This window comes from Condylostylus longicornis, unplaced genomic scaffold, assembly GCF_029603195.1.
Source record: "Condylostylus longicornis isolate FDR11 unplaced genomic scaffold, ASM2960319v2 ptg000048l, whole genome shotgun sequence".
Classification (NCBI taxonomy): domain Eukaryota; kingdom Metazoa; phylum Arthropoda; class Insecta; order Diptera; family Dolichopodidae; genus Condylostylus; species Condylostylus longicornis.
The window spans coordinates 4,465,255-4,486,003 of NW_026578017.1; the positions used below are offsets into that span (position 1 = coordinate 4,465,255).

Genomic DNA, 20,749 nt, shown 5'->3' on the forward strand with positions numbered 1-20,749 from the left:
TTTATTTCACTATTCTTGTGATATCACGTATTGTTTAGTCCTATTTCTTTATAGTTTAAAAAATTTTTAATAAATTTTGATTTAAAATCGTTTGTTTAACCAATTTGTTTAGAACAAATTACTAATTTTCTTTAGAAAATAAAAACATTTTGTAAATTATGTTGTGCAAATAGGCAAATGTCGCCATTTTCACAAAAAAAAAATTAGTAAATGTCAAAGTCAACTGACAAAGTTTTTATCTTACTTTTTCATTATTAGGGTGGCCCTATTATATATAAGTTGACATATTACTTCTTTTCTTTATTTTATGGCTGATTTTGAGACTTTTTATTCACATTAATTTTATCACAGCTACCAAACTTATAACGGAAACAGTTTTTATTCACGCTATTGAAGAAGAAAAAAAATTCGCATTAAGGCACCATTTCTTATTATGACATTTTTATAAATAAAAAAATGTATTACTTAGCTGTAATAAAAGTTCTATTCTGTGACTATGATAATAACAGCGACAAAACATTTTAACAGTATACCAAAACCTAAAATTGAAATTAACTACAATTTTTCCTTTGGTCCCTTTTCCTCCCGAGAAACTATGTGTTTCAATTAACATGTTAAAGTAACAATTACATATCAGACTTAATGTAGTACTTATTATATTCACTAGACTCAAATTCAGATTTTTATTAGATTAAATCTGATATGTAACAGGTACCCGACATGTAATATCTAAAAATTAAGCAACTGATATTTAAATACATAATTATACTGTAAAATGATCGAATATGCTGAAAATTCATTTCTCAATTTGCTCGTTCAACGTGTTAAATTATTTAATTAAAAATTAAGCAACTGATTTTTAAATACATAATTATACTGTAAAATAATCGAATATGCTGAAAATTCATTTCTCAATTTGCTCGTTCAACGTGTTTACAAAGCTTGTTTTCAACACGTTGAATCGTTAATGAACTGGTGAACCTCTTATTTGGAACTTGACACATGGTTGGAGAAAATAATTTTATTATTTAGGCGTTCGTAAACAATTCAGTTTTTAGTTCTGCAATTTTTTCTAAATTTACTTAGATCGCGAACGAAATTTATTATATGATCACATCCATTGACTCAAAAAATTAGTAATTTCTTACAAACTGATTGTTTACAAATCGATTAATTTGTTTCCTATACTCGCGCAAATCAAGTAGTAATTGCATAACAAAAACTTTTAAAAAGCATTTTAATTTAATTCAAAATAAAAAAATTTAGTTCATTCACTATTTCATAAAAATAAGTTTTATAATCTAGCATGTAGGTTTGAGCTTTGTTTACATTTTGCTTTTTTTTAACTTCAAAACATCTTTTTTTATAAATGTATCTTAAAAGTTTTGAAATAATTGAATTTCTTTTTTATTTTCCCATCTTAGTGATTTAAAATGTATATTTTATGTATATTTTATTTAATAGAAATACATATTACATATTGTATGTCGCTGCGACAGTGAATATTATTTTATAAAGCGTTGAAACCCCATTGTGTTTAGGGTATAATTGTTGAAGGCTTAAACTATGCCTTATATTTATATGATATGTATATATGCTATAAAAATCTGCATCTAGTGACAAATGTTTTATAAGTTTGGAAAAATATATGTCAACGTCACTCAAAAAAAGCGATTGAGTTGTCACTTTATCTTTTCGTCAAGAATAAAATAAAAATAAATTTAAACAAAGTTAATGTAAAGGCAAAACATTATGAATTTTTAAAAATTAACATTACAATTGTGATAAGTAAAGAAGCATTTTTTTAGTAATTTAAAATGGGTATAAGTGTAAGTAGAACAGATGATTTATCTGAAAATGATTTTTTGAAAAAATTTGTTGGAAAAGATCATATACCACCAAATAATCATGAATTTTGGAATAATTTGCTGCAATATCACATTAATAAACCAGCAAACAGGTAAATCAATTTATTAAAAAAACATTAAATTTTACTGTGTACTTTAATTGAAATTAATACTGAAACTAGCATGTCAGAAAAACATTTCATAAAAAAGTAACAAACGTGGGGTCAATTAAAAAAAATTATTGAAGAAAATTCTATACTTTAAATAATATTATTTTTTTTGTATTTGTAGTGAGGAACAACTAACACTGGATTCACGACTGGAAAGCCTATGCCAACTGTTCATTGTCAATAATTTAAAAACTGGGAACCTAGGGTCCTTGATAACCATTTTACTAAGCAAAGTAAATGACTTATTATCTTTGTCAGATCAGGAAAGGTTCGTCAAATTCGTAAAATTTATATAATTTGAAAATGAGTAATGTCTTATATTGCAAAACTTACCCTTTTTAGTTCTATTCATGTATGGCAAGCATATAATGCAATTTTCATAATAAGATGTTTAATTAAATATTTAATTGAAACTGGATCGGAATATCAATTACTGCAACATTTTGAGGCTTTACCTAATTTGAAAGATATTAAAATTCTTGAAAAAGATTCTGAAAATACGTCAATTTCTATTCCGGATCAAACTCAAACAAACAATTTGCACGATGAGCAGCAACAAACTCAGGTTTTTGTTGACGGCACCAAATTCGAAGCTTTTTTTGAAGCTATTGTAAATTTAATAGTCACCATACCAGTAAAGGAGTTCACCTATCATCTTCACCTTGAATGTGTAAACACAATCATAACTTTACTTTCCGTTCATTTGTTTTCCAATCCACCTACCAATATATCCATAATATTTAAAAGGATTTATAAATGTTTAAATGCAAACGTTTTAATGAGTGCTTTACTGCACTTTGTCTCTCGTATGGTTGAAGTACCCCAAGCGTCTTTTGGAGTATCCACTGGAAGTTCTTTTGTTTTTGGTATTGCCGAATCGTTATTATCAATATTTACTTTTCGTAAAAATCAGGACACGTTGGCAGCAGCTACAAATAGCACTGAACTATCACAACAATTTAGAGATCATTATCCTTTGGCAAATCAAAGTCTTTTGCTCATTCTTATTTTAACAAATCATTGCACGACGAAAGACAACCAATATCGTGCCAGTATTTTCGGGTGTTGCGATTCGAAAGATTCACCAAAAGAAGGAGCAACTTTCAAAATTGGTAAGTTTAAAGTTTTTACGTTGTACTTACTTATGCAAACAAATGTTAGTAATTTTAGCGAGAAAATTTCATAAATTGTATTTCGATAGATGATTCGGCATTTAAAAAAATTTAACGAAACTTTTATCATAATTTTTTAAGAAACTGTTTGATTATTTTCGTTTTAGTAGTTATCTTTTTTTTCTTTCTGTGAAAAATATAAAATGTTATTGATTTCTGATGCGATCCAAATTAAAAATTTTACTTCCGATACTGAAGAACTTTCAGTGAATTAATATAATGTGAAATGAGCTAAAGAAGTAAAAAAGTAGAAAAATGTTAATAGCTAAAATCGGTACTTCTAATATGTACATTATTGTATAAATTGCAAAATTTTTTAAATGGTAGGCATTTGAAATTTAAGGCAATAAAGCGGAAAAATTATGGTTTCTTTAAAACAGGTACAGCATTTTACGCAACTCGGAAGTTTTCATTAGTCTACTTTGTTATTTGCCAAATAGTAATTTTATTTGTTTCTAAAATGGTTCGAAATTGTTATGTTCTTTTTTTTCTTCTTTTTCTCAACTGTTTAAAAAATAACATACAAGAAACGGGTTAAAAACCAGCACGAATGATTTTTACTTTGGATGTAAGTTGGTAAGCTAAAGATTTATGTCCTATTTTTCTACATTCATTTATCTTCCATTCTATTTCTTCTAAATCCGCTATTTATGATATCTAACTATTGTTTCATTCACTCTCTCTAAAATTTACCGTATCGTATCGCATGCAAATATCGGATTAAAATATACTGTCACGTCTAAGTCATATTCGTCCTATTCTGGTAATCGTAGAGGTTAGCATTGTACCAACTTTGACGTGATAACAAATATCAAAATCATTGCCTCTGCTGTTTCTTTTCATACGACACGATAACCATTTTCTATCACCACCATATGTGCATTCGATAGTTCATCATTCCGAAATCTTTTTTTAGATTAAATGTATAAATAAAATTCGAAATCCTGAAAAACTTACGTTTTATTTTAATGTTCAATGGTGTAATGGAGAAGTGTGTAACGTAGATAGAGGAATATTAGAAGCTCAAGATTGATTGATTTCTGCATTGAAAATAATTTAGTAGTAACAAACACATGGTTTCAACAGCCGAATAGAAGATTATACACATGGACTGCACGTGGAAATGTAAACTAAAGAAAAATAAGAAACCGAATATTGCATTATTATAAACTCTCGCTGCAAAAAATGCAGTTAAAAATGTAAAAACATATCCTATCGCCGATGTTTACTCGGATCACAATTTACTGGTAGCTAAAGTAGAAGTCACGTTGAAAAACTTACATAGAAGAAGTAAAAAAAACTACAGCAAATCTCAACATCTTAGAAAGCACCGAAATTGGAGGTAGAATAGCCAAAAAAATTAACAGTAAATTACAAATAATGGAAGTTACGAGTATAATTGATAGAGAAAAAGAATGCAATAATGCGTGGCTAAGTTTCAAGGCCCCGTTCAACCAGGCTTTAAAAGATCTAAAATATACAGAACAAAGTTAAGCCAGAAAAGGATGGATGGCTATGGAAATATTAAACCTGATGGAAGAAAGAAGGAAATGAAAACAAATCGATAACCCAAAGTACAAAGAAGTAAACCAAATTATAAAAAGAAAATTATAGAGGCGAAAGCACTATATTGGGAGAAAGAATGTAAAGAAATTGAATCATTATACATTGGAAATAGCGCTCATCTGCACAAAAAGATAAAAAAATTGACAAATTCCGCGAAAAAAAATAGCATAAGCGTGTTAAGAAATGAAGATGGCAGGGTCATCAGATCCGGATGACAGATTAGAAATGTGGAAAAGATATACTGAAACATTATTTGAAGATGAGAGACCAAACAGAACGGAACAATTGTGTGTCTACAGACCGCAAATATTGACTGAAGAAGTTAAGATAATTTTAAATCGAGCAAAGATTCAAAATCAGGCTTGACGTTGGACCAGACAATATTCCTTACGAAAAGCTGAAAATCATAAATGAAATAAGTTTAATAATACTGGCGAAATTATTCAATAAAATATATGATTCCGGAATTATGCCTGAGGACTGGCTGAAATCGACTTTTGTTACACTGCCCAAGAAGAGCAAAGCTGTCAAATGTGAAGATTTCAGAACAATAAGTGTCACATGCTCTAAAAATAGAAAGATAATAGAAAAAATAGAATTTTTAGAAAGTTTGAAGAATATATTAGTGATACACACTTTGGATTTAAAAACACGGTTGAAACTAGAGAAGCATTAAAAAAATTCTTCTTCAATGGTTGATAATTTTTCCGAAATATGTATAATTTTTTTATTGGTATGAAAAGAAAATTTCCTTTTTCTTTTTTCTTTTCATACCAGTAGAGAAGTTCTATTTATGCTAAATACAATTGTGCGAAGAAGTACTGAAATGAATTCAGAGGTTCATGCGTGCTTTATCGATTTATTCGATAATGTGAGACACTCGAAGAAGATAAAAATGTTGAAAAATGCTAATCTGGACGGGAAAGACATAAGAATCATAATGAATTTCTATTGGAATCAAACAGCTGGGGTTAGAATAATGGATGGCTTGTCTGAAGAAATTAGGATAAAAGAATGCAGCAAGCTGTAGCGACATTCAGTAAGATGGCGAAAATAATTGCAACTGGAACACTAAATCTCAGTTTGAAGGTGAAAATTATTAAGTGTTATCACATTCAGAACTAAATCATCTTGAAGCTTTCAAATTGATGTTATCGTAGAATACTCAAGATTTCATTGGAGGATCGAGTCTCGAACGTGGAGGTACTAAGAAAGATGAATACGGAGAAACTGCTATTGATATCGATAGAGGCGAGAAAGCTCGGGTATCTCGGTCATATCATGAGAGGTGAGAGGTATAACATTCTAAAATTGGTATTGCAAGGGGAAATGCAAGAAGCAGAGGTCGAGTTAGAAAATCATGATCGAAAAGATTGGTGCAATCTTCCCTTCAATCATGTCATAATAAGAGTTAGATCCAGAAACACCTGTAAAATGATGGTATCCAACATCCTAAGAGGAGAGGAATGAAAAGAAGACGATACATAAATATGTATGTATGTATGTATATAAAAAATATTTAAAATGCTGTAGGAGAATCGGAAAATCCTAATCTATTGATCTAAAACTTTTCGTTTGTATGCACATACATACATACATACATACATATGTATATTCATTCTATTTAAAATTTTTTTGAGACATCACGTCAGCTGTTAATACTGCGAACCTAAAAAAAATTTTATCGCAGCTACAGACACGGCTAAGAAAAAGGTATACTTCAGATAACGTGATGTGATAAATTTTTTTATCATATCGGTTACGCGACTAACTGAATATGGCTGAATATCTACATACATATGTATATTACATAAATTACATAAATCTACTACCCATATTCTTAAAGATATACATACTTATATACATACGATTACGTACAATATGTTCTAAATTTGTTAATGCTCTTAACAAAAAATTTAATTTCTATAGAAAAATTTGTAGGAGATGTACAATCAATGATATTTTTGAAGTTTACCGTCAATGAAATTACTGAATCGAGATCAGAGAGAGATCATTCATCATTCATTAACTTTTTGAAAAAAAGTTTTCGTATTCAAAAGTGTTGTCCCAATTCTGTTAAAATACTGCTGTCCGGGCAGGTTAAATTAAAAAAAAATTGATAGTTTTTTGTAATATTTAAATATTTCTTTTAATATTTTTAATTTTTTTGAATTAGAGATTCTTCGTTTCCAGATGTTAAATCTGATCAAAATCAAAATTGATCACGCTTTGCTTAGCCGAAAAATTCTTTTAAATTTTTCAATTTTAAGGACGCACACCAGAGCTTATTCTGTCATTTAATAATTTTTTAAAATTAATTGTCAAACTTGTATGTGAGCTCATTATTCATTACAATTATCAAAATTTTAATGAATTTTGAGATTTGAACGCTCTAGGTAAAAAATTACGCGAATATATTTTTTAACAGATCAGAATTTGCTCTGTTGTGAAATACCACACATTTACAGGGTTAGTTACTGTTTACATTAACCACATAATCTAAAGTTTAATCTGATGAAAAACGTATATGTAAACACTATTTGACATCAGTCTTTGTCCGATGGCAAATAATAGAAATTACTCTATTCTCATCAGGTTAACTGCCAAATTTTATAAAAGTATGGCCAAAAATTAACTTTTTATGAGATCTCGGAACAACGGTCACCAAAAATTAATTGTCGGATTCTTATTCAGTTTATATTTTTCGTAGCAAAATTTAATAATTTTGCAATGGTTACATGTTCGACTTTTATCAGACTCGGATTAAATCTAATATTTTTTCGTATATGTAACAGTAACCAACAATACCACATGAAACAGTTTATCATACATTATTGTCCTACACAATATTAAAACACATTTCAATGTTATGTGTGTTTTACATGAAAGTGTCATTTTTCAGCACAGCTTCTTTATCCGCGACTTATTTTGAAGCGAATAAAGAAGTTTTGCCGAATTACATTTTTCGCCTCATTTTTAAAATACATATTTGGAAAATTTATACACATTTTAATATAAAATAGGTATTATTGAAGAATAATTTAAGGTGTTCTTTGGCTAAAAATTATTATTTAATTTTTTTGAGAAGTTGTAATAATCTTAACTTATATCAATCAAATTATTTTAAAGTTCATGACAAAACAAAATAAATAAAAAAATCAATAAACGAAATGAAAAATGGATCATAGAGCTTATTACAAATACGAAAATGAAGTTTTCAGAATTAAATATGTTTAAAATTTTAAACTTTTTTATATTATATTTTTAAAAACAGCGGTTTCTGTTTCACAATCTGTCATAAATTATACTTGTTAATTTATCATTGAATTTGTTCATTGTTGATAAATCTGGGAGTTGAAATATAAATTTATAAACGCTCCCTTTTTTGAAAACTTCCATACTGAAAGACTTTTCAAGTAAAAATTTCGCGCAGTTTTTTTTTCTTAGAGATGTCAATTTTTGCATTGTCATATTTCATATTTGTTGGAAACTTTAATTTGTTTGAGGAAATTTCAAGAATTTAGAAACTTAATTAATTCCAAACTTCATAAAAAAATTTTGTTTAAATTATGGCTGACGAAGAAGAAATCATAAAAGAATTTAAGGATGTCACAGGTTGCACAGATGAAAGAGCAAGATTTTTTTTAGAAGTCAGTAATTGGACATTGCAGTTGGCTTTATCTAGTTTTTTTGAAAATGAAAGTGAAAATTTTGCTAATGAAGGCTCAACAGACATGCCGTTGTTAGATGATAATACAAACGAGTCACTTTCAACTAGCTCAAATGCAAAACAAGACTCTACAGATGCTTGGACTAAAAAACAAAAGCCTAAAGTTGCTACACTTCATAATATGAATGACCAGTCTTCAGATGACGAAGAGGAGGGTCAAGCTTTTTATGCAGGTGGATCTGAACGGTCCGGACAACAAGTTTTAGGCCCACCGAAAAAGAAAAATTTTAGCGAACAATTGTCAGATCTTTTCAAAATGGCTAGAGAAAGTGGAGCCGCTGTTGACAGTAATTATAAAAGTAATGCACAACAGTGGGGTACTGGTTTAAGACTTGGGCAAACAGACAACGATAGTCAGGTAGTGGGAGGAACATCTGCGCGAAAAAATTCAAATGAAGCAAAGCCAATAATTTTGAAGCTGTGGCGTCAAGGATTTTCTATAAATGATGGAGAATTGAGAGTTTATGATGATCCGGACAACAGAGACTTTTTGGAAACCGTAATGCGTGGGCAAATCCCTTTAGAATTACGACAAATGGGAAATGTGGTTAGCGTTGATGTGGAAGATCATAGAACCAAAGATTATAAGAAGTCCACAACTGTGTTGAAAGACTTTAAAGGTTCTGGTCACACACTAGGCAGTCCTACACCAAAAGTTGAAAATAATTCGTCAGTATCTGTTACAGATAGCACATCCCAAGGTTCAACAGAGCCGATTCAAGTTAATAAAGATGAACCAACCACAATGGTACAAATAAGGTTAGCAGATGGATCTCGAATTTCTTCTCAATTCAATCATACACACACAATTCGTGATATTCGCCAATTCGTATTACATTCAGCTCCGCAATATGTTGGACAAACTTTTGTATTACTGACCTCTTTTCCAACAAAAGAGTTGTCCAATGAAGAAGAGACAATCGAAAAAGCTGGTCTTAAGAACTCAACACTGATGCAACGTCTCAAATAAAAAGATTATAGCCGAGAAACGCTTTAATTTTGCCAATATATTTTATTTAAAAAAAAATAAATTAATAAAAACAGTTTAATTGAAATAAACTTGCACACTTTTAATATCCAAAAAAAATATCTCCAATATCTTCTTTTCAAAAACTTAAAGATTTTTGTAAGCGTGGTATATTTATTTGAAATAATATAAAATTTAAAGCAATAAAAAAAGGATGTAGAATATCTGTTTCCAAACAAAATTTAGTTATTACCCTTAAAGAATTTTTACGTTAAAACTTAAAGCTTGGTACTTATATTGAATTTAAATTTAGAAACTAAATTATGTAATAGCTTGCTTTTCGACATAAGTCATAATACACGGTATTTTTCTATAAACATTTTAAATGAGATACATTAAAAGTTGTTTTTATTTTTAGACTTTACAGCATTATATAACACACTATGCCGAATTGTTACAATTGATCAAGCTACGCTATTATTATATTTACTTTTACACCGAAATCAAAAGTTTTATAGATTTGTAATGTCTCAACATAATCTACAGCAGTTGGTTATACCAATATTGCAAACGTTATATAATGCACCAGACAGTACATCACATCATATATACATGTCTTTGATTGTTTTATTGATTTTAAGTGAAGACGATGGATTCAACAAAAATATCCATCAAATTATATTAAAAAATATAACATGGTATACAGAGAGAACTATTTCTGAACTAACTCTTGGGGGTCTTTTAATTTTAGTAGTTATACGAACTATACAATATAATATGCTGAAAATGAGAGATAAATATTTACATACTAATTGTTTAGCAGCGCTTGCGAATATGTCTGGGCAATTTCGTTCTCTACATCCATATGTAGCACAACGTTTGGTTAGTTTATTTGAGACTTTAGCAAAAAAACACGCGAGACTGGACGCCCAGTTACAAGAACCAGCCAACGGCTCAGTTGCCGTTAATGTTAACAATACACCAGATGATATGTTACAAGATTTAAATGTACTGGAAGAAGTGTTGCGAATGGTTTTAGAAATAATCAACTCTTGTCTTTCGAATCAATTAGTTTATTGCCCAAATTTAGTTTACACATTATTATATAAAAGACAAGTATTTGAAAATTTTAGAAGTCATCATGCTTTTCAAGATATTATACAAAATATTGATATGGTAAAACTTTTGACATATAAGTTTAATTGTTTTCGTTATTTTGTTTTGATATATGTATATACATAGGTAGTGGGTTTTTTTTCATCTCGTCTGCAACGTGTGCAGGAACAACGAGGCGAATTGGGTGTTAATGAAGTATTGGAAGTGATATCAAAAGGTGCTAGCCAATGGTCCAGTGATCGTCTAAGAGTAATTTAATATAACAGTTTTAAACAATTAAATTAATTTCAATTTATTATAGAAATTTCCTGATCTTAAATTCAAGTACGTTGAAGAAGATGCTCCAGAAGAATTTTTTATACCTTATGTTTGGACATTAGTATGCAAATATGGATGCGTTCATTTTAATTCAGAAAATATCAAATGCGTAACAACAGAAATAAACTGCTAATAAATGAGTTTGTAATTAAAAATTTCAAGTTTTGATATTAGTATGTACTTCTTTTTTTGTTAGTTTTGCTGTCTTAACCTTTTTATTTAAAACCTATTAAATAAGAACGATAAAAATATTTTTACAAATTATAATATATTCTTATAACATTTAAAATATTTAATTTGCTGAAATAATGTAAAAAAACAAGTATGTAACTGAAATTAAACAAAATTTCCCGAAATTTATATTGACTTTATTTTCGCCTTCAATATAAATTTTAATATACTATATACTACAAATTTAAACATAATTTCTTTAGATAACCATTTTAAACACGTATTTTTATTTTAAGTAAATACTTTTTGATTAATAATCAATCTCTTATTTAAAAAAACTGGCAACTTCCTAAAATTAAAATAAAAAAATAAAGCAAGCATTTTCTGCTTGGAAAAGTACTGGAAGTATATACAGTGGAATATGTTATTTTTAAAGCTTAAATACAATAAAAATTTCATTAGATAAATTTTTTAATCATGGAACAATTGCAATACGGAATTACTGTTTTATTTAACACTCCTGAATTTGTCTTATCTTGACATGAAAAATAAAATTACTTAATAATATATAGTGAATTATTAAGAAATAATTAATATTAATTATTATGATACAAAATAACCACGTTAGAAGCAATTTATTTTACTTTTAGTTATTATAAAATATTACTAGGTATGTATGTAATATACAAAAAAGGGAATAAGGAATAAACTGTATGTATGTATATACATATATTCGTATATATTTTTAATAATTTTAGATTTTAAATTTCTCAATTTCAGAGTAATTTTGAAAAAAAAAACCTAATTTTATTTAGAAAATTAAAGTAAAAAAAAACATAAGTGCAGTGGCTATTTGCAAATTAAAAAAAAATTAGTCAAACTTAAAGTTTGTAAAAGAGCGCATTCACCTTGTACACCTACTTTGGTAGCAAGTGTAAATGAAGCTTTCCAACAGATTGATCGAATGTAAATCCACTGAAGTCGAAATAATTCCATTATGATCCATGTAACATCGAAATATAAAAGAAACATTAGGCTAATGTTTTTAAAAAAATTAATTCTAACATAAAAATTGGATGGTATTGCTAGTTAATTTAGTTAAGCCAATAACTTTAATTTTGTACCTTTTATGCAAAGCAAAAATGTTTCTTTTTTTATTTGATGGAAGGAAGCTAGGAAAGATAGGAAATCAAAATGTTATATTAAAATAAAAAAAACTCAAAGGAGAAAGAAAGATCAAGTGGATGTATAAGGAAATTTTTGATATAAAGTTAAAACTTCGGATTTGACACTTATCTAATATCAATAAGGGTTAATTGTGCAGTCTAGTATTGATTATTTTGTTTAGGTAAAATAAAAACGTTTTCGAACTTTTTTACATGTTAACGATTTTAAAATTTCTAAATGTAGCATTGAAATTGTTTATTTAAATTTTATAATGTTTCAAAACGAAAAAATTGTGCTGTGTAAATATTGTGGCTGTCGGCAGTGGAAATAAATAACAATAACAAAAATATTTAATTTTTTTCCAAAAAATTATGATATTATCGTCATAATTTATTGTATTCGGTCAATTTATGTAAACTATATGTATAATTATGTTATATAGTACATAAGGAGATTTTCGATTATTCAGAAATGTACTGAAACTTCTTAGGATCTTAAAAGTTTTTAAGATCCTAAAAGTTTTTCAATATCCATAATTTTCCTACTGTGCTATTCTTCTTTACCGTATAGTTATGAAAAAAATTAAAAATTCCTTTAGAATTTTAAGCACAATTCTCATTTTGAACATTCAAAAGATTTCGCAGTTTAGATTTATCGCACGTGCTTTATATTGAGATCTAAGTTAGAACTGAATTATCAAAAATCCCCTAAATCTTGCTGTTATTTTTTAGTTTTTTATAAAATGTACTTACTTTATTGTGAAATTCTCTCCTCTTTTTCGTGTGTTTTTAAAGCTTACAAAAACAAATGCTTTGATATTTGACAATTTGTTTATTTTTAATTTAGATTCCAAATGTAATATCGTTTAATTTTTTTTTATATGCGCTTTGAAAATTTTTACAATTTTTTTAAATATTTTTTTCATTTTTCATTCTACTAAATTATAAACCTACACTTTTATCACAAACTTGTTACAAGTCTCATCATAACATTTTACTAAAAATATTTAAAAAATTTTTTTAGGAAAAAGTATTGCACTACGTACATCCATAATGTTCTTCTTGAATATCTAATTCGAGAGTAAATAGTGCAAAACAATAAACTAAATAATTTTGAAAAACATGAATTTCAAACGTACATAGATCTTAAAGAAGTTTAAATTTTTAATGAATTTTAATCGCCAAAAAAAGTTTGTGATGTTCTTTCACAATAAATATTTACTTATGCTTTCGAAAAATTTGAATATTGAAAATAAAATTTATAACTCACACAAGTTTAAGAAACATTCTGTTTCTATTACTAATTTGCTAAATGAAATGTGGTAGCCTTTCTTAGCTTACCTGCTAACAGAAACATAATAATAATAATTTTAAATTGTGCATGATTGACATAATTTTTCATTTTCGAACAACATCGCGTTTTTATTTGCTAAAATTTTAAAAATATATAAATAATCTGAAAAAGTAACAAAAAAGAACTCAAATTTTTACAAAAATTTCAGTTTAAAAATTTAATAATGATTAAATATGCGATTTGATTGATAGTCAAACATTTTATAATCAATATTCATTACAAACCTTCTATTTATTAGCGTTTTTAAGCATCCTAAGATTCTTTTATTTTAAATATTAGTTATATTTTTAACTAATATTTTGTTACTTATTAAAAATAAATTACATATAAACAAAATACTTAAATGAAATAAAAGTAAACCAAATAGGGATTTAGGTCACTACTAGATTAAATATGATGCTAATAATTTTATGACCACATTTATATATACATATCATTGATGTCTATTTTTTTATTGTTTCCGCCACTCAACTTTAGGACTACTCGTTAATAACATTTGTTTCAAACTGACTGATGATATTGCAATACCAGCCGCAGCCAATGCAGCTGCTGAATAACTTACCAATTTGTCTGATTTGTTGGCCGAATTTGATGAAAATTCAATCATCTATAAAAATCAAGAATGTAAATAAAATAGAGAATAAATAAAAAATTTTCAAATAGTTAATTTCAATAATTACTTATATTATATAAATTTTTTAAACACAATGTATTTAGTGTTTAAAAAATTTATTTGGGTAATCCCTACATCAATAACCTCAATTTATTTATAGTTTTATGCTTTATTATTATTACAAATATTAAGTAAATGAAATTTTTGAAAACTCCTCAAGAGTTTAAGTATGATAATTGCAAGAATTTAGAGAAAATGGCTTTTAGAATAAATTAAATATGAAAAAATGTTGTTTGAGGTGCATCCTACCTTTCTAATGTTTTATCTTACCCTAGCTATTAACTTAATATTTTTAATCCTAAGTACCGTACCTATACACTTACTTATGTATACTTAACTATGTATATACGCATAAAATAGTATTCAGTAATAATATTTTAATTTATATACGTAAAATGTATTTTGAATCTAGGTTTCACTTAAAAATTTTAAACTGGAATTAACTACAATGGATGACGTCAACATAAATTTTTTTGGAAAGCAATAAGTAATTGAAATAAATCAAAAATTTATTGCGTCTGAACTGACGAAAACAATTAATGATACTTTGAGATCTTTAAAATTATTTTTGATTTTCTTTGATTTTGCTTAGTCGCATTCAACTTTAATGTTTTGTTTTAAAAATATTATATATGTATATGTATATATATGCAGAATGTTTCATATACATACTATGTATGTAGGTAATTACCTACTTATTGAATCCTGTATTATTTATTATATCATGATTTCAATTAATGGCAGATAACAGAGGCTGACCTTGCAATCTATGTATGTACTATAATTATATATGAGCGTATGTATATTTTTTTAACTATCGAGTTAATCTTATTTTAAATTTTTTTTATTCAAAAAATAATTTCAAAAGCTTTTGCCTTTTAATAAACAAATACATAATTTACTACATTTCAAATAGATACTAACAGACTTCTGGAGAACTTGAAATTTAAATATTTTCAATGCACAATTTCAAAATCAAAAAACATAAAAAAATAAAGAGTTGTAATAAAATTATTATAAAAGTAGAATCATTAAAAAATAAATTAAAATAATGAAATTTTAAAACGGAAACATACTTAGATGCGAAGACTTTAAGCATTTACAAAGTAGAAATGGTTATAATATTCCCTAAAATCTCTTTGAAAAAATATTGAAAAAAGATTTTAAGCAAATTTTTATTAACTAGCGTTCTTTCTAGTGCAAGTTCAAATAAAAATTGAAATACTCTTCTACAGGAATCGAACGAAAGAAATCTATGAGTTAAATATCTATGAGTTTGACCATATACATATGGTAAATGTGTGTTATATGTAGACCAAATAAACCAAATATTTTACTTTCTATGTTTGAAATTATATCGCTCCTTTTAAATATTTTGTTCAAAATTGATATAACGCAAAATATTTTAGTAAATTGGGTATTAAATTATGGTAATTTGGAAATATTCCAAATAATTGTGCTTGTCTGTATATGTACATTCATACATACATAATTGCTTTCTAAATATAGTTTCCAAAGTTAATCGTAAAGTAAAAAAATAAGTAAATAAGTCCTATAACTTATACCTATTTCTATAATTTCTTTTCACGTAGGTAAATGTGTATGAATGCGGAACAGACACCGTGCACATTGCAAAAGTGAATTAAACCAGCAAATACATAATATTAATTCTTACTGCTTACTTAGTAAGAAAAATTTTAATTTACATATTCACATATAAAATATTAAGAATACTTTTACAGTCCGTATTGGCTATGTGCAAGTCAATTACTTTGTCCCCGCTCAAAATTAAAAAAAAAAAATTCTAACGGTTCATGTGGTTCAAATCGGTCTGCTTAATATAAAAAGTTACACTTACCTGACTTAAATTTAATTTTACTGCGTATTTTGCAATGGAAGTAGTTTTCATTTTGTCTTTTTATTAGTACAATTAAATTTAAGGACAATCCTGGAAATAAAGCATATGTAAAGAAAACTACGGCTTAAGATTATGTAATAATGCATCAATTTACCTTTTATTTTTTTCTTTGAAATTTTGTTTGAAAACTTTTTTTGTTTATTTTTTTCAACAATTTTAATTGAGTTACTCCGCCAATTGAAGCTTTTATCAATGAATACTCGACTGAGTTATTTAAAAAATTGAAACATAAAATTTCTTTTGTTTGTGGTACATACAACAGCATTCAAGAGAACGCAGAAGGTGAAAGAAAAAGAAAAGAACAGCTGTTCGTAATTACCTTGACATAATAAAAATACAAGCTTGAACCAGGGATGTTACCATTGTTGGCATTTATAGCGACCCTTCGCTAAAACAACAAAATTTAGCGATGACATTTATCGAACTTTTACTCTAGAAATAGCGAGCAATTTATAATATTAGGGTTTCTTAGCGACTTCATCTAAAAAATAATTTTTGAATTATCTCAGTATTATGACACAAATGAAGTTTGTGAAAAAAATTTTATTCAGCGCTTTATAAGAACATTTTAAGTTGAAAACAGCCCAAAAGCGATTTTCCACCACGAAATGTCAAAATTAACATATAGTCATAAATAAATGGGGCTCCCGAAATCTAGCGAAATTACCATCGTGATTGCTGTGAAATAGCCTAAACTCTTATTTAATCACTGGCGGTTTTTTTGACAACTGTTTTCATGTGTGTGTGACATATACAAAATGCTGAACTGTTGAACATTGTAAATCGTCCGCCGTTCTTGTTTACCGCTTTGACTTTCTAAACTAATTGAAATATTAGATAAAACAATCTTAAAGCAAGGCTAAACTCTTAATTTGTATTATACTAATTCCAATAGCTTTTTTCTTATGTGTTTATAAATCGGTAAAATACGTCTGATAGCTTACGCGATAGTCAATTTTACAGTTCTACGGCAGCATTCGCAAATCAAGAAAAGGGATCAAAATTTGAAACATTTGGATTTGGAAACACGCAATTTAATTAAACTAAATAATATAAGAAAAATAGGATTTTGACCTATTTTCCATCAAATTTTTTGACATTCGAAAGAATTAAAAATTGCGGAGTATGTCAACTGTTAAGTTAATATCAAAATATTTTTCTTGATTTTAACAAAATCATAATGAGCGATGTTAGTGTTGGCGAGCTATCGGTATAAAGATAACAAATATATTTAGTAAATCGATATATCTTCGCAAAACTATCGCAATGTTTTCATAGTTCAGAAATGTGCAAGCTGAATAATATAATTCACTTACCCAGCATTTACACGTACAAGTTACTTGCAAGAAAGTTGCAATACATACAAAAATTTTACTAACACATTGAAATATTTCTACTTGCTTGTTTACTTGCAGTTCAACTTGCAAGAAAATTTTGCTGCCAGTAATTTGAGCAAGTAATTTGACATATTGAGAAATTCACAAAAAAAAATTTATTGTTTTGATTTTTTTTTTTTTTTAATTTAAAATTTTTGAATTTTGTTTTGAAAAAATTAAACTTAGCAAACTTATGGTTTCTAAAATTTATAAACAATTATATATATTGCTAGTTGTTTTCTTCTCAAAGACATTTTCAAAAATTAACTTGCTAAACGCCTACGTCATAATAGCAAGTAATTTGACATTTCGAAAAACTAATTGACAATTAATATTATACAAACTTGCATGCAAGTAACTTGTATGTGTAAATGCTGGGTTAGAGAAAGCATTTAATAAACGCCCCGCTGTATCCAAATGCAAGTGTTTGACAAATGCAAGTGTTTCTCAATTTTGACATGATTATCAATAAGTATCTCTGTTTGTTCATTCCAAAGAGAGAATGAAACCAATATACTACTCAATGATAGGTTCACGAAATATTCAGGAATGAAATGTAAGAACTTAAGCAGGAAAAAAACATTTTAAATTTTCTTAATTAAAATGAAAAACAGATAAGGTTCTATATAATTTTTTTTCATTTAAATTTTAAGATTTCAAATTATTAAAAATATTTAATTTAAGAAGATTTTAAACAGTTTATTTAACGATAGTATTGTATCAACTTTTAAAATATTGATATTTTCGGTACTTGGAAATTATCGATAGTGCGATTGACAATTTTCCACCACTAACCGATTGTTATGCCTATATGTCACATTTTATACCACACCACACCACGGCATATAGCATATTATCGCGTGAAAATTAATTTAACCTGAGTTGGTAAAAAAGTAAGCACAGAGGATCTTAAACGATGGAGCTTTCTTCTGATGCTAAAGAAAGATTAGGACTTGTCTTTGAAGCTGCTAAAACTGTATTTCACTGGGGTTTTATTCCCACAGTTATATATTTAGGTAAAAAATTAACTTTATAAAATGTTGAAATTGAAGAAAAAATGTTTTTCAGGCTTTCAGAAAGGTCCGGAACCTGGTATGCCTGGGTTTACTTTGATGAGCCTTCTATGGCAATAAGAAATTAATTTGTTCAAAAAAATTTTTTAATTTAATAAATAGGTAATAGACAAAACTCATTTGAATTAATTAGCTTTCATTGTTAAATTTAATGTTATGTGTAGGCATCGACGTACACATTATCTTTAACATTTATGTAAGTACAAATATGACTTGAAACAGCAAACCTTATCAATAAAAAAAATTTGTGTCGGAGAATAAAAGAATTTCAAATTTCAGTATGAAATTTATTTTTCAATTTGTGTAATGTAACTATAAATTTAGTTTAAATTTTTCTCAATTTTAGTCATTATAAAAAAACTACGATTTCCAGATGTTATTTACTTAGTTACATTAAAAGTGAATTCTTTTGACATTTAAAAAAAGAAACAGGATTTAAATAAATTTGTAATTTAATAGAATTTTTTACAATTTTTAACAAAAAAGGTATTAAAAATACTGTTATTTATAGACCTGATGTTATTGAATAAGTCGCTAAAAATACCAGCTAGATGCAGGTATAGTTTACGAGCCTTACATTTAAAGGATTAGCTTTTGTTTAAAATGTACAACGTGAAACAATTTAAGCTATACACATTTTTGTGACCATGGGCGAACTGAACAATGCAGACCACATTTTCGATGAGAAAAATATGAATTTGATTTGAATGATACTGAATGCTGAAAATATATTTGTGCGTACAAATATGTTTACCTATACATTTCAGATGTAGATTTATTTTAATCTGCGTTACTTTTAAAGATCATAATATACTCCAAAATACTCAGGATTAATTGGTTACATAATTTATAAATGGAGCTGTATTATACGAGAACTTGTTATAAGGATTGTTTGTAAAAAATTAGAATTTATTTAAAAGTAATTATTCTGGTTTTCAATAAAGAAATTCAAATTTCAAAATTAATTATATTTGGAAAATCACCAAATTTTTGAATAATAATCCATCACATTAAGTTATGCGGTTAATGCAGTATGGAGATTAAAAAAATAACTCAGTTAAAATTCACTTCATTAAAATCAGCTAAATTCTTATCCCGGTTTTTTTAAAAACTAAGAATCCTCCAGTCCATATCATGACAAAAAAATACAAAAGCAAATCCCATTCAAAAAACATGCTATCGGCACTTTCATACAAATGAAACAAAAGAACGGAGATCAGATCATATTTATGTATGCAGTAAATTTAAGATTTGTTAGTTTACCCAAGTTTGATGTAAGTCATTTATGTAAACATCAGATTTACCAGAAGTTACGCTATTCTCATCATTTTTAAAAGGAAAATGACGGAAACTACGTAAACTTTCTTGAAATTTTCAAACAAACATCAAAGTACGTATTAATATTGTAAAAATTGTATTCCAAAATGTATCAAAGCTTTAGCAGTTTTCTTTTACAATGTAAGGTATTGAAAACTCTCAGACAGTACTGCAATCGTATGAATGATAACATTCTCCTTTTCTCAATGTTTAAAGCAAAGTATATCTATAAACAAGTAATTGAACTTTGCGCTTACATCACACTAATGCAATCGCTCACCAAAATTGTATACAAAAAATGCCCTTTGCTAAAAGAGTTAAGTAGTATACCTTCTTATTTTCAATTTTATACGCATAAGAATTTTTGGGAGAGGGAAAGAGTACGCAATAGATGTATACTTTTTTTTATAATGTATTTTTAAAAGCGGGAGTTATTTATTTTTCCCTATATAAAAAAATAGGAAAAAATATTAAGAATTTTAAAAGCGGGAGTTTTATTTTTGTAAATTATTCCAGTACAAGGTCGCAAAAAAGGTGTATTCATATTATAAAAGCGAAGCGGAAAAAAAGTGTTAAAAAAATTATTATAATTTTGAAAAATAATAAAAATAAATTTTAAAAAGACGTATATTAAATAAAAATTTAAATAGTTGTGAAAAAAAAAATTTTTATAATAATGGGTAAACATTATTTGAAGTGTTTGGGTTGTAATATTGTGTGTGAGGCAAAAAAGCCGACACGAAATTTAATTTGTTGCCAAGAGATGTGGAGAGCTTTGTTCTTTTAAATGAATTAACTATATTTCATAAAGTAAT

At 27.2% G+C, this 20,749-nt stretch overlaps 3 protein-coding genes and 1 long non-coding RNA gene across 6 annotated transcripts; 3 read left to right on the forward strand and 1 right to left on the reverse strand.

The window, feature by feature from the left end:
* Positions 1–1,663: 1,663 nt before the first annotated feature.
* Positions 1,664–11,556, forward strand: LOC129611073 (dymeclin). Its single transcript, XM_055524003.1, has 6 exons — positions 1,664–1,960; positions 2,139–2,285; positions 2,360–3,129; positions 9,871–10,628; positions 10,695–10,817; positions 10,870–11,556. Exons 1-6 carry the CDS (start codon positions 1,818–1,820, stop codon positions 11,017–11,019), a joined length of 2,091 nt encoding a protein of 696 aa, XP_055379978.1. The 5' UTR covers positions 1,664–1,817; the 3' UTR covers positions 11,020–11,556.
* On the forward strand, positions 8,220–9,544 carry LOC129611074 (NSFL1 cofactor p47). The gene has a single exon (XM_055524004.1). The coding sequence runs from the start codon at positions 8,325–8,327 to the stop codon at positions 9,453–9,455; it is 1,131 nt and encodes a 376-aa protein (XP_055379979.1). The 5' UTR covers positions 8,220–8,324; the 3' UTR covers positions 9,456–9,544.
* Positions 11,557–13,035: 1,479 nt separating the features above from the next.
* LOC129611094 (uncharacterized) lies at positions 13,036–16,467 on the reverse strand. The gene is made up of 3 exons (XR_008697121.1): positions 16,263–16,467; positions 16,109–16,198; positions 13,036–14,184 (listed from the first exon to the last, which is right to left on the reverse strand). It is a non-coding gene; the product is annotated as an uncharacterized LOC129611094 (long non-coding RNA).
* A 1,909-nt stretch (positions 16,468–18,376) lies between these two features.
* LOC129611151 (mitochondrial import receptor subunit TOM7 homolog) lies at positions 18,377–19,557 on the forward strand. 3 transcript variants are annotated; one of them, XM_055524120.1, is made up of 3 exons: positions 18,377–18,560; positions 18,613–18,719; positions 19,129–19,557. In XM_055524120.1, exons 1-2 carry the CDS (start codon positions 18,461–18,463, stop codon positions 18,675–18,677), a joined length of 165 nt encoding a protein of 54 aa, XP_055380095.1. In that variant the 5' UTR covers positions 18,377–18,460; the 3' UTR covers positions 18,678–18,719; positions 19,129–19,557. The 3 variants fall into 3 exon arrangements, with proteins under 3 accessions (XP_055380095.1, XP_055380094.1, XP_055380093.1); XM_055524119.1 differs by lacking the exon at positions 19,129–19,557 and adding an exon at positions 18,782–18,957; XM_055524118.1 differs by lacking the exon at positions 19,129–19,557 and having other exon boundaries at positions 18,613–18,742.
* Positions 19,558–20,749: the final 1,192 nt, after the last annotated feature.

What these genes read in the sequence shown, in the direction of transcription:
- LOC129611073 (XM_055524003.1), top strand. Translation starts at nt 1,818, where the DNA reads ATGGGTATAAGTGTAAGTAGAACAGATGATTTATCTGAAAATGATTTT. An exon ending in TCTTTGTCAGATCAGGAAAG is followed by an intron (nt 2,286 to 2,359) that starts GTTCGTCAAATT and finishes TACCCTTTTTAG; the next exon opens with TTCTATTCATGTATGGCAAG. An exon ending in GGTCCAGTGATCGTCTAAGA is followed by an intron (nt 10,818 to 10,869) that starts GTAATTTAATAT and finishes AATTTATTATAG; the next exon opens with AAATTTCCTGATCTTAAATT.
- LOC129611074 (XM_055524004.1), top strand. Translation starts at nt 8,325, where the DNA reads ATGGCTGACGAAGAAGAAATCATAAAAGAATTTAAGGATGTCACAGGT.
- LOC129611151 (XM_055524120.1), top strand. Translation starts at nt 18,461, where the DNA reads ATGGAGCTTTCTTCTGATGCTAAAGAAAGATTAGGACTTGTCTTTGAA. An exon ending in TCCCACAGTTATATATTTAG is followed by an intron (nt 18,561 to 18,612) that starts GTAAAAAATTAA and finishes AATGTTTTTCAG; the next exon opens with GCTTTCAGAAAGGTCCGGAA.